The sequence below is a fragment of the Labrus bergylta genome, chromosome 7, assembly GCF_963930695.1.
Source record: "Labrus bergylta chromosome 7, fLabBer1.1, whole genome shotgun sequence".
Taxonomy (NCBI): Eukaryota; Metazoa; Chordata; class Actinopteri; order Labriformes; family Labridae; genus Labrus; species Labrus bergylta.
The window spans coordinates 6140218-6154042 of NC_089201.1; the positions used below are offsets into that span (position 1 = coordinate 6140218).

The 13825-nt window shown below is 43.5% G+C and overlaps 1 protein-coding gene across 1 annotated transcript in view; it reads left to right on the forward strand.

Annotated features, from left to right (window-relative positions):
* The window catches only part of LOC109988318 (neural-cadherin-like), a 111175-nt gene extending 105444 nt beyond the window's left edge, over window positions 1–5731 (forward strand). Inside the window, exons 32-33 of the mRNA XM_020639767.3 lie at window positions 4192–4346; window positions 4959–5731. Of these exons, the coding sequence (XP_020495423.2) occupies window positions 4192–4346; window positions 4959–5525 (722 nt within the window). The 3' untranslated portion in view covers window positions 5526–5731. The remainder of the gene's footprint in view (window positions 1–4191; window positions 4347–4958) is intronic.
* The last annotated feature ends 8094 nt before the right edge of the window (window positions 5732–13825 follow it).

Consider the following 13825-nt stretch of genomic DNA (forward strand, 5'->3'; position numbering starts at 1 on the left):
CCCACTGATATTTGTTTGGAGCTTTCTTCTCCTTGCAAACTGTTTTCAGACTCAGGGCCTGGTTCAGAAGATCAATTTGGAGCGTCTGCAGGTGGAAGTTAATCTTCTCCACCTCTTTGTCCTGAGCAGACTGGCTCCGCTGGCTGCTGCCGTCTTCTTCTGAGGTGCAGGGATTCATTGTTGTGTGTTTCTTCATTAAAGCAGTCTGTTCCTGCTGCAGCTTCACACCGAGGCTCAGGATGCCCGACTTCAGAGCCCGGACCTTCTGGTGGTGCTCTTGCTCATCCTCTTCCTTCAAGTCTTCATTGGACTGAAGTTTGAGGGTGCATTTCTCCAGATCTTCATGAGCTGTCTGCAGCTGAAGGATCAGCTGTGAGGCGTCTTTCTCCTCAGCCTGGGTGCACTGATCGGCTGCAGTGGTGTTGACGCTTTGCTGCTTCATTTTCTGCTTTGCCATCTCAAGTTCGCGCTCAAAAGCTGCAGCTTTATTCTCTGTGTTGAGCAGATCGGAGCGAGCCTTGTTCAGCTGGGTCTTCAGCTTTGCAGCTTTCTTATCTGCAGCTACATATCTGCTGTAATTAATTTGCTGCTGGTACTCGACATCCCGGAGTTGCTCTCTTAAATGAGCATTTTCTTCCATCAGCTGAGACATTTTATCCTCCTGGACTCCAGACTCAAACATGGAAGCAGAGTCTTGCAGGGTGCTGCAGGGTGCCTCCAGATTTCTGCTCCTCCTTGGATTTTGAGCTTTGTTGTTAAAGCGTTTATCCATCGCTGTAGTTAAACTACGTACAGAAAAGTAAAGGTTTGTAAAATACCGACTGATGATGAGACTGCTCAGAGTGGTTATGAAGATCTGAGTGGACTCTGAGGGTTTTGTGACCTCTGTGTTCCATTTATGTCACAATGAAACAATCTGAGGATTCTGTTCTAGAAAGGACTCTCAGACGTAAATGTTTATTTTTAAACACAAAGTTCCATGGCAGCCATCTTTCCTCTGACATGACGGTCAGGGCGTGTTCAAGCATCAAATATGTATTAAACAAGTGAAGATAACCTTCATGTCATACTTTTTAAGCAGTCTTAAACTGTTTAAAGTATTAAGAACCACCACACCATCGTCTCATTCATAACCGTTACGTATGCATATAAACATGGCCTGAAACTGGCGTACGCCTTTTCCCACGCAAAGTTTACGATCTATAAAAATGAACCTAACGGTGATGTGAGCGCCGGTAAGCTATCGCTGACTCAGGCGTACGTACATTTTGGAGGCATGGGATACAGCGACACAGACGGCGAAGTGGTGAATTGACCTGCAGAATGTATACTGATGTCTCCTCCACCGTGTCCTAACAGCACGCCAGCGGTATAGGGGACTGCTTGAAAAGGTGGAGAAGGGGAAAAATATGTCCTCTTTAAGGAGCTGTTGACTCAAATCACAACACAGAAGCTCGTCGTGGTAAGCCGAAAAAAAAATTATTCTCTGGTGTCACAAATCAGATCACACCATTTAACTCAAGGATGTGGATGTGATTAATGCACCTCCATCTCCTCTTTGTAAGATAAGCTAACAAGCTGTGTTGAGTGAGAGGACACTCCAATAGGGAACAATGGGCTCGTGCTGTGTGCTGTTAGGACGGGCTGTTACACATTTTATTTCACTAAGTATCAAACTTTACTGACTGAGCCACATCATCATAATCATTCAGTTTTATTCAGGCTATACGCACGTCAGCCTTTTTCAATAAATAACGTTCAATATGACAAGATATAAATGTAAAAAAATTAATTAATAAAAGTCCGCCACATACACATTTCATCAGCGCCGTCTCGCCTTCATTATCCTGGACCTCAGAGGACCGGACAGTACACTAATGTAATCACTCCTTTAAATGTCCTGAAATGAGATGTACTTATGTATGTACTGTATGTTTTATTTTGAAATACTGAACAAGTTACCATTTGCTCCCTGCCTTGGCTGATACTGTAGTTTTACTCACTACAAACTGTACATAAGAATACATAAGATTTTAATCTTGACTTAATGTGGCTTATGATACTGTAGGTGTAATACATTTTTTTTGACTAGATATTAGATAAGATCACTTAAGATTTGAGTTTTTGAAGTGTAATTCTGGAGTTGAAGGGGGGTAACCAGACTCATCGACATTCTGGTGTTTTCTGCAAGGGTGAGGAGGCCGGATCGATACCGCTCCCAATCCACCGCACACCGAGGAGAGAGGGGGGAGCCTAGCATCTCTACCTGGTGTGAGGGCTGCATAGAAATATAAAAGCAGCAGCTGATGCAGTGAGGCAGTGAAAACACAGAGAAGATGATTTTTAATTGAGATAACATCTATTTTTTTTGAAGAGGTGTTCTCTCAGGGAGTTGTTTTTCCATCTTTGTTTATGAAGACCTGCCTGTTAGTGTGACCCCAAAGAGCCCTCTCTGCATTGTTCTACTCCAAAGCAATTACTTTAAAAATCCAGACTAATGTGATTACCTTGCATTTCTCCCAAGATTTCCAATTAAACAGATACTTAACACGCACCATATAAACTATTCTAGTCGAAATGGATCCCATCTAGTGCGAGAGATAAAAGCCGAGGCCAGACAGAGGCCAGAGAGGAGCCGAAAAATAGCATCATAGAGAGTTAATGAGAGAGGCAGAGAGGAGGGGAGCTCCACGACCAAAAAGAGAATTACACAGATAAAAAAAAAACAGAAGAGGAAGAGAGAAAGAGGGATGGCAGATGGGAGAAAAATATTGGTTGAGATTAATGGACTTTAAAGGTCAGTGCAGCATGTTGTATAATTCAGCACACAATAGCTGTGATTGATGTGTGTGCTTTAGGACCTTTTCCTGCTCCACTCTTGCAGAATTCCTCCCCACGTTCAGCCGAGACACCGAGGCTTTGACTTTAAGCTGGGAGGACTGCACATCCAGTTAATAGGTTTCTGAGGACCCGCGCTCTTTGTTAAGACAGGAAGCGGACGAGAGAGGGAGAGGGGGACAGGTGGAGCCACTGCTTCCATGTGTCTTCTCTTAGGACGTCTTACAAAGGGACAGCTTGGTTTTTTGAAGATGGGTTGTAAGAAGGTGGTTGTCAATAGTAAGTGTGTAAGCCACAGGAGGTAGTTGTACCACGCAGATAGCTAATTTACAGGAAATAACCAAATAGGAACGCTATATTTAGAATCACGTCAGCGCATTACTTTGCTGCTAGCAAGCCACTTTGTAGTAGGCACTACTAAGGCACACCACATACGTCTTCCTCCGCCTTCAGCGAGTTGGCTCTATAGTGTACGAGTAGACTGATTGTTAAAATGTGAATTTTGGATTTTACAGCATCCCAGTTTGAAGTCATTTAAAGCACGAGGTGTTGAAAGATTATCTGGCTGTCTCAGTAATAGCTGTAGAGTTTGATATTCTTGCTCTACAATTTTACAATTCACTCATCAGATGCTTTAATCCAAATGGACAAACATCAGAGAGTAAGAACAACATGGGCAAGGATGTAGAGCGGAGGAGACAACGTCATGAAGGAACAGCTTTAAGTCAGACACACAGGTGCTGACAGGAAGTGATCAGAGGAAGAGCACAGGTGGTGACAGGAAGTGACCAGAGCACAGGTGCTGACAGGAAGTGACCAGAGCACAGGTGGTGACAGGAAGTGACCAGAGGCAGAGTACAACATGGCCAGCTGTTGTTGAGAGTTCTAATCGGCACCAAAACCATCCTAAATATCAGTCATTATCAAACAAAACCATCGTCATCATCATCATGAAGGTCGTAGGTGTTCATAAAGATCTGGGTCTTTAGCTTTTCCTTAAAGGTGCAAAGGGACTCTGCAGATAAATGCAGCGATGTGTAGTGTAGCTTCTGTTCCGTCTCTCCCGTCAGTTTCTCCTTAAAGAGGCCGTGCTGACCAACATCTTGACCTCATGACCTCTTACAACAGTACTTCAAAACTATCCCTTTAAGTGTGCGACCTTACAGACTCATTTTGTTTGTCTGCTTTTCCTTTTCTTTATCATTAACACTGTTTTTCTTTGTTTGATGGAAGCTGCACATATACACACAAAATGTCATTTCTATCATATCAGCACTTTCCGCTCACGTTGTCGATTACATCCACACTTAAAAATGTGTTTCTGTGTTAACCCCGCCCTCTGGCTCCCCTCAGTGTTGATGCTGGGCCTCTTCCTCTACTCCTGCTGGAGGAGGCACAAGGGCCTGAAGGAGGGCGTGTACCATGTGTCTGCGCACCACGGCGAGTGGGAGGACATCCGGGAAAACGTGCTTAACTACGACGAGGAGGGAGGAGGCGAGCAGGACCAGGTAAACATTTACACATGCTGGTATGTAGACACACAGGGGGAGGTAAACACTGCACTGCTGAACACAAATGCTGCACTTCTTTCAGATCTCAGCCTCCTAATGCACTCTAAATGTCATTTCAAGACCTTTTAAACGCATAAAATAAATCTGATCAAACAGGAACTAAACCAGCAAACGCTTTATGCAGAAAGGTGTTTGTTGGTGTCTTCAAATGAAAACCAAATACCAGTCCCCTGGAGAGCCAGGAGTGCGAGCCAATTAACTGAAATTAAGCAAGTAGACAGGGCATGCTGTTAATGCCTCTGTTTTAATAGTGCTGCTGGTAATAGCAGTTTTCTCTCCTCTGCAATCAGATAATTAATTACGTGGCTAATCAATGGGACTGTTGTAGCCAACGTCTCGGCCTTCATGCTGGATCTTTAGCTCTGACAGAGGCACAGATTCATTTGCTAGCAGAGGCATTAGCCGAGCACACACTGCTCCGAGCACAGATTGGTGTCATGTGGCAATGTTGTTTTTCATTATCTCTTAAATTCAAGAAAAAAAACACCTTTTATCTTCTCTTCTCTCTCTCTCGCTCTCTCTCTCTCTCTCGCTCTGTGTTTCTCTCAGAATGCCTTCAACATGGTGGAGCTGCAGCGCTCCCTCCAGCCCAGCCCGGCTCAGTCTCTGCGCTACAGCTACCCACAGAGCATCATCTCTTACCCGCAGACGAAGATCCCCCAGGACAACAACAAGAAGGGGATGACTAATGGCAACGGCAGCGCAGCGATCGCCCTGCGTCTGGCCATCCCCCCCTCAGAGACAGAATCACTGCCTTCCCCTCTGACTTTCCGCCGCTCCCACAAAACCCTCTCCTTCTCTAGCCAGGACTTAGCCCGCTACCTGTGTGAGGTCATCAGGGACATGGAGCACCCGGGGGAGCTCGGCACCATGACCACGCCGCGGCGCTCCAACGGGAAGGAGCGTGGCTTGGCGGCGGTGCGCTCCCTCAGCTCCCTCAGTGCCTCTCAGGGTTCAGAGGTGAAACTGCAGGCGGCCCCGAGCAGCCGACTGGACAGGTTCAAAACCCTCCGAGCCGTGGTGAGCGATCTGAGAGGAGAGACCAAGACTGCGGAGGCCCAGAGAGACAAAGTGAAGGAGAGCAGAGGGCAGCTGAACTGTGAGAAGAGCGGCTGAGGCTCGGAGAAACTGAACTGAAGGTTGCAGAAAAGCAACGCTAATCAGGAGCGGTTGGTGGGAATTCCAAAGGGAGATAATTAAATGTGAAATACTCTGAGACTGGGAGGACGCCCAGGGTCTGTGTGAAGTCTGCTATACATGTACTGTATTGATGAAACGTTGAACTTTCCAGCTCTTTGATATAAAAGATGTTTACCAATGAATGACCAGATGTGATGTATTGTTTACTTGGCATTGCACTGTACAGTATTAACTCCACAGAGAGCACTTTTGGAAGCGCCGTGTCCAAACTCTTCATCTCCACCAAGCTCATCAAATGTCTGCAAAGTCTGACGGTTAATGAGTTTCCTGCCAGAACTCTTTTTCGCTGTTAATGACTCATGAAACCGTTTATGTGACAAAATCATTTTCTTTCATTTGTATTATCCCTTTCTTTTTTCAATAAATGATTATCTTTGATAATACTCGGAGGCTCGGCGCTTCATCTTGTGCAGACGTCAGCCCACATTTGTGATCGTTAAATCTCTCGTTTTTTTTCTCGACATTCATCATCAGATGTTGAGTCCAAATGTTCAGCGGACACAAATGGCAAAAAGACATCTTTATTTTTTACCTTCACATGAATTATCCTTCTAAAGTTCCTCCTGCTGCTTTGTCCTTTTTTTAAATTTTATTTGGAACAACAACATGCATGACTGAAGAGTAACCTGGAACAGCTGATCTTGTCTTACTCAGCCACACTCTGCAAGAGAAGAGAAAAGTCAATTCCAGGATTAATCATTCATGTCCACAGCCTGAAGCCTCCTGACCTCGGCTCGTGGGAGTCTGCATTCTGAACTCACACACAGCGTGGTGGTACCAGTATGTCGGGGCGCGCGCACACACACACACACACACACACACACACACACACACACACACACACACACACACACACACACACACACACACACACACACACACACACACACACACACACACACACACACACACACACACACACACACACACACACACACACACACACACACACACACACACACACACACACACACACACACACACACACACACACACACACACACACACACACACACACACACACACACACACACACTTAATTAGTCGGCATTAGTGGAGTTAAACAGCTGAGACACCGGAGGAGCTGCTGATGGTTTAAATATCTGCTCCACGCACAGACATGAGAGCAGGAGAGGACTGTTTGAGCCTCCTGTGGAGTTAAAGGAGTCCACATTGATCTGTTGTTGTGCTACACAGATACTCAGCTCTCACTGCAGTCACGCTACAGTGCATCTGCCTCCCTATTTGTTCATTAATAATTAGCACTAATGATCTTCAGTCTTGCTCAATCATAACCTCTTTTGATTCACACGTTGCATGAATGCACAGTGCCACCTATAGGCGAGGCTGTGGCGCTGCATGTGGTCCAGGCAGCAGCTCATTACTTCACATTCAGAGTTTCCCCCTCTGTGGAATTTCTTCGGTGGATCTGAGGATCCTTGAACGAGTTCACGGTTGTTTTCTGGCATCATGAATTAAAATTTAGCTCTCAGATAATTACACTTATTAAAAAGTTGTCCAAGTGCTGGATGCATGATGAGTGTGAATTTAAAATGTATATTGCAATTACTGCGGTTCTTCTAGGCCTACCTATTTACACTGAACACAGTTACATAATAGAGTCTGGATTTGAATTTAAAAAAACATTAAATTGTACATTTGGCTCTGATGCCTCATGCTGATCTGCATATCCCGGTCTGCGGCTTCATTCATGTTGGCAGGGTGTCGTTTTTAGACCCTGACCCGTCAACTGTGGGTTAAAGATCCGACTTTCAGGGTGGTTTCTTAAAAAAGTACCATGAATGTATTAATGATGTGGTAAGAAAGAACAGGACATTATTCATTAAATTATTTATATGGATTTAATGTACGTTTTAGCCACTAGAGGTCACTGTTACATCATGTGCAGTTTCTGCAGCGTTGTAGACCGGAGGAAACGACAGCATCCAAGAAACGCATGACACTTAAAAAATAAAAATAAACACAGAAACATCTCTTACTGTGGCTTATTTAATAACTCTTTAAAATAACAGAAACTGAAAGACAAAAGAAGAGCAGAGGAGCCGAAAGATTCAAGTGTCAGACCTGTAAATGCAGAAACATAAAAAAGATGCATAGAGAAATAAATAGGTACAATAATTGTATACTCTATCTCCTGTACATGCTGCAACTGGGTGCCCTTAGAAGGAAGCATGGTTTATACTTCCAAGAAGCTATGGGGGCTGGGAAGTTCAAAGCAAAATTACAAAGTGTGAAACAGTCTTACAAAATTTGAGACAAATTTACATTTTGAAAAACAAAATTACAAAACCAAAACACTTTTTACCAAGGACAAAAAACATTCCATTTTATATAACACGTTTGCAAGAACTGAGACAAACGTACAAGTGGCAGAACACTTTCACCAGCCCCCAAACAAATTTACAAACGACATAATCTTGACGGAGAGGGAATGCACCTAATACAGGACGTGACCTGGAAATCATTGAGTGAGGGGTTATAAAATGTAAAAATGTTTTTCAAAATGTAAATTTGTCTCAAATTTTGCAAAATAGTTTCACACTTTGTAATTTTGCTTTGAACTTCCCAGCCACCGTAAAAAATTGAGGTACTTCTGTTCGGCCCCCCTTACTCCACCAACTTAATCTGTAAAAAAACAACTTGGCTCACTGTCTTCTGATGTTAACCCCTCGGCAAAAATTTTTATTTCCACCTTCAAATTCGACAAACAAATTAACTCTGTGGTCAAAGGCTGCTTCCTCCTTTAACAAAAGGTCAACTGTTTTTATGTTTCCAAGATGCAGAAACACGTATCCATACTTTTATTACGTCCAGCCTGGACTACTGTGGCTCCCTCTTTATGGTCAGTCAGCCAGTCGTCCCTCTCACGTCTGCACTTTGTACAAAATGCTGCTGCAGGATTTTTAACAGGTACACACAAACGAGAGCACATCACCCCTGTACTCGCCTCGCTTCACTGGCTCCCTGTACATTTTAGAATCCATTTAAAAACTCTATTACTGGTTTTTAAGGCACAGCACAGTTTAGCTCCCTCTTATCCGAACTTTTAACCCCTTACACCCCAGGACGATCGCTCAAGTCCTCTGAGCACTTTCCTTGTCATCCCTCGAGCTCAGTGGAAACTCAGGGGCGACCGTGCCTTCTCAGAATCAACTGCCCCCCCATCAGAAAAATTAACTCATTGAATTAATTCAAATCAAAACTCAAAACTCACCTTTTTTCCCTGACCTTTGAAATTATTTTAAATAAATCCAATATAATTTATATGCATGAATATATCTATTCTTCTTCTTTATCAAACGTATTCAAATGTTTTCCTTTGTTGTTGTTTTTGTTTTTATGCATTGTCTGTAAAGCACATTGGTCAGGCTGTTTTAAACATGCTATACAAATATACTTGACTACTTGACTGAAAGAATGTAGTATTGCACACTTACACACTCTGCATATTGCACATGAACCCTGTATTACAATCAGCTGTGCAGCGTGATCATGTTGCACATTTTTTATTTGAATCAGGGACAGGGAAGAAAATAAGCTCCGTCTCAGAAGAGAAAAGACGCTTTACAGATTTAGGCAACTATTTTCATCTTTCACACACACGCACACACACAATCACAAACACGCACAAACACACACACTTGAATTTGTAATGATTTGACTTTAGTTCAAATCAACTTTGAGACTGTAATCATCTCGTCCTTTTCTGTACTACAGAGGAGAGTAGAAGTATTAAGTAACTTTAACTTAAAGTACATTTTAAACAAGCTACTTTTTACTTGAGTAGAATATTTTAGTAGTCTTTCCACCGCTGCATGTTTGTTAATGAAATGTAAAATAAAAAAATGGGCTATAGGCTGAATAACTGAGGGCAAACCCTTAAAACCACAAAAGAGACGATGTCCTCACAGTCATTTTGGTTCTTTCTCTGGAAAAGCTCCAGTTTCTTTCTTTATCTTTTCATGTCCTGATACTCATGACTTCCTTATTTATATTTATATTTATCGACCATGTCTGCCACGAGGTACCAATCTGATGAACCAATCAGGCGCCTCCCTGCCTCCCTGCGCATTCTCTACCTCTTGCGTGCTCTAGCCCACACTCAAAGCGTGTCATGACAGAGTTTATACTGTGAGTTTACTTACTGCTGAATGAGACATGAGACGATGTAGTTTCTACACAATGCAAGCGGTGAGCTGAGGTCCACTTCTGGATTAATGGCGCTCAATGTAAGTGAGGGGCGTGGCTTTAGAGGGAGCACAGAGGGGAGGCGGGGAGGGGGTCGTAGCAGAGCACTGAGGGAATGCTACTTTCAAAATCATGCTAGTTTTAGAATATTACAAACCCTATCTTTAAATGGGTTTATTCTTTTAAATGAACTTCAGAATGTTTGTGTCCTGAAGTAAAAAGGAAAAAAGGGTCCGTTTCCTTCTGTGCAATGACAAGTCTCACATTTTAATGAGAGAATATGGCGGTTTAGAAATCACGTCAAACATTTATTTCCTCCTCAGGACGTCTTTGACTTTGCCACGGGAAGCAGAAACATTTGGATTCTGACTGTAACCATGGTAACAAATAACCCATTAAATCCACAGCTCAGAAACTGGAAGTCGTAAAAGTTTTAAAGTAAAACTCGGAGAGAGCAGAAGGTTATTTCATCTCTTCAAACAGAACAAGAAAATAATCATTGTTGATGTTTAAAGAGAAAGAAGAACCGGGGAGTCGCAGCTGACGATTCTAATGATGTGCACAGTCGAGCTCAAAGTTGCTGTCGTGTGAAACGAGCTCCTGTCCTGTCTCTGTTATCAGGTTCAAGTTCAGGTGAGTTTATTTTCACCTGTAAGTGGGTTAGTTTTGCAGACGCAGAATTACAACATTGATGTAAAATGAAACTTCACGTTAGAGAGAAGAAGAACGATTTAAAACATCCTTAAAAATATGAAAATGACAAAAGTGGTCAGAGCTTAAAAGAGGAAGAAATACCAACCAATGAAATCAACCCAACATGATCTAAATGAATAACCTCTTGAGGGTAAAAGCAAGTTTAGGACCATGATAAATAAATCATGATAAATATGTACGTGCACATATCGCTACAACTTGTTAAGCTCAGTAATGAAGTTTTGTGTTGGTCTCAGATGTGCGCACTCGATTGTGTGTTCCTTTTTTTCAGCCTGTCTGTCCTCTTAACGTCCCTGAACTGCGGTCCGAAAACACAGAACGACTGTTCCAATCAAAGTTATTATCGTTAACGGAATCTAAGGAAATAAGGAAAACTAAAATGGAAAAAACATTTTCTTTAACTGAAACGAAAATAAAAAAAACGAGGCCTTCCAAAAAAGTGATAACTTACTTAAATTGTTTGTTTTGGTGGAGAAATGACACGCTGAGAGTGCACGCTTAAGGCCCTGACACACCGAGGAGATCGTCAGTGAGCGGTCGTCTCTCTAGATTTTGCGGTGTGTCTGGCTCCTTCGGCCACCCATCTGCATTTTTTTGGCGGCGGTCGGTGAGAGGAGTCTCTCTGATTGGCTGTTGGGAGGTTTCATTTCTCTCCAGCTCTCCTCACAGGTTCAGTAAAGCCCCTTGAGCATGCCGCTGTAGTATCCCTGCTTTTACCCATTAGTGCGGTTTCTCCTTATTTGTCGCTTCTGCTTCTTCTTTTCTTTTTCCACTAAAAGACAAAGGGCTGACAACGCCAGCGCCATTTTCAACTTTTAATCAGAGATTATTCTCCATTAGCAGGCTACCTATAATACAAGTGGTGAGCGACAGCGGTGTGAAAATGGTCTTCTCGTATCGTAACAACAGACTACCGCCGCCTGCTGGCATGGAGAGGTATTTCCTGTCATGCATGCTCAGAACGTACATGGTGGTTGGCTGTCGGCTGCAGTCTTTGCGGTGTGTTCAAGTGCAACTTTTTGGCCAAGACGTGAGGCAACGTGAGGCAATGTGAGGCGACTCCACAGGCGGCATTCATCACCACTAGTTCTTTGTCGTCTGCTTGATGTGTCAGGGCCTTTAGAAGAACCTCTCAAAACTTTCACAATGTGAAGTTTTTTTTTCTGCACACAAACTTCTGAAATGAGCAAAATCTTAACAGGAAGTCTGTGATTATAAGAAAATAATTTTAAAATCAACAGATTTAACAGACTGAACCCAGTAAGAGGCATTATTTACCCTGAGACAATCAGGATGAATGATACTCTGTGTGTGTGTGTGTGTGTGTGTGTGTGTGTGTGTGTGTGTGTGTGTGCTCCGCTCTGCAGGATACGTCTCTGATGAGATCTGTGCACAGAGGATGGGGGCGGTGAGGGGGTGGAGAGTCTGGAGGCGGGGCAACACGGAGCAGAGTGTTTGATGTGACAGCTGGAGATTGTAAGAATGAGGGGTGACACAGAGCTGCAGCATCCTCAGCCCCGGCCGGTCAGACTGTCAGTCAGTCACTCTCGGAGATCCAGCTCTGTTTACTCGTGTGTTATTAACAAGTGTGACTGTGTCTGTTTGTGTGTGTGTGTGTGTGTGTGTGTGTGTGTGTGTGTGTGTGTGTGTGTGTGTGTGTGTGTGTGTGTGTGTGTGTGTGTGTGTGTGTGTGTGTCCGTTGTTTATCCTCAGGCAATAGATCTGGGAGAAGTGACAGTGTGGCGTGGCCCTCTGTCAGTCGCCCAGTAAAGTGGCATGCGTGTCAGCTCTCCTGACAGACGCTCTCGTCCTGCTGGCCAGCGATGGCGGCTGCAAATGTGGGACATGTCTTGTGACAGAGCGACACAGCCTACACGACAAGCCGGCATGCAGACAGGACACGAGCAGTCGAGTCTGATGTGAAGGGGTCACCGCTGAGGGCCCGGCCTCTCAGAGAGTGACTGAAAGCTGCAGTGATCTCTGCACAGCTGGAGACGCAGAGACTCTGCTGCACCTCACTTACAGCCTTTTGTTCCTAAGTGGATGTAAAAAACAAACTGTTTTTTTCCTGACGTGGTTCTTTAATGTGCCATGAGGAGCGTGTTCACACAATGTTTACCACCAATAAATCATCGGCGAGCACACTGTGGGACAAACGAGACAATCACTGAGAAGACTGGCAGCCTGTTTCTGACTCCATTCTGTATTTAAAGTTTTAATCGTAAAGCATCAATCAGTAAGATGTGTAGTGAGTGAAATGATAAAGTGACCTTACTATATGATCAGACATTAAGGAAACATGCTATGTTGAAGTGCTGGCTTCTCTGACAACAATGCAGCAGTCAGTATGTCCTCCTTCTAACTTTAGATTCTGCTCCTGAATGCTCTGGATTTGTTTGGACCAGAGAAGGTAGGCGGTTTTAAGACACCCCCTCACAGCTGTTTTGGACATCCCTCAGTTTGTCAGATATGAGAGCAGTTATCAGGTCAAACCAACAGGTGTTGCAGTGATGGAAGCGGTCAAGAGAAGTGGTTCAGATAGAAGTGATTGTACCCGACCTAAAAAGCCTCTGCATGTTTCTAATAAGCTCCACGAGCAGAAACGTGCTCAAACTAGGATCAATATTGGAGATGTTTTTGAAAAATGGAGAGAGGTTAGAACACAGAAAGGTTTACAGACCGATGCAGAGCTGGATAAACACTGAAGCTTCAGTGTCCACCACATGGCAACCTGTGTGAGCATTGACTAGAGAGGAGGGGGTGGGGACGGAGGGACGGACGGACAGCTCTCTACAGTGTTTTGATTTTGGACTGCAGTACCCATTTTAAACACTAGGTGTCAGAGTTAAATGTTGCTCCTTAAACAAGTAAAATTTGCTGCTGCAGGCTTTTTTTTATTACTTTTTATATCATGAAATAAGATTTTAATCTGGATTTTTCAGTTAAATGTGGCTTTTGTTAAGGGAAGGGCTGTCAAATAAATACATTTATACATTTATAAGTTTAGAATACTTTTATTTTGCATTTAAAAATAAAAATGGTTAAAGTAAAGTAACTCTCTTCCTGTAGAGTGAAGGTTAGGACATGAAGTTAAGCCCAGAAACAGGAAGTGGTTAGGGATCCCAAACTGAGGTCAAACAGCTCAAAGGAACAGTAACAAAGGTCAATGTGTGATGTCATAAGGTCAATGTGTGATGTCATCAGGTGGATATTACTTTGGACTCATCAGCTGAACTGTCTGAGAGTTTGTTAAAGTGAAATGAGACATTCAAAGATGCAGCAGTGTCCTTCTT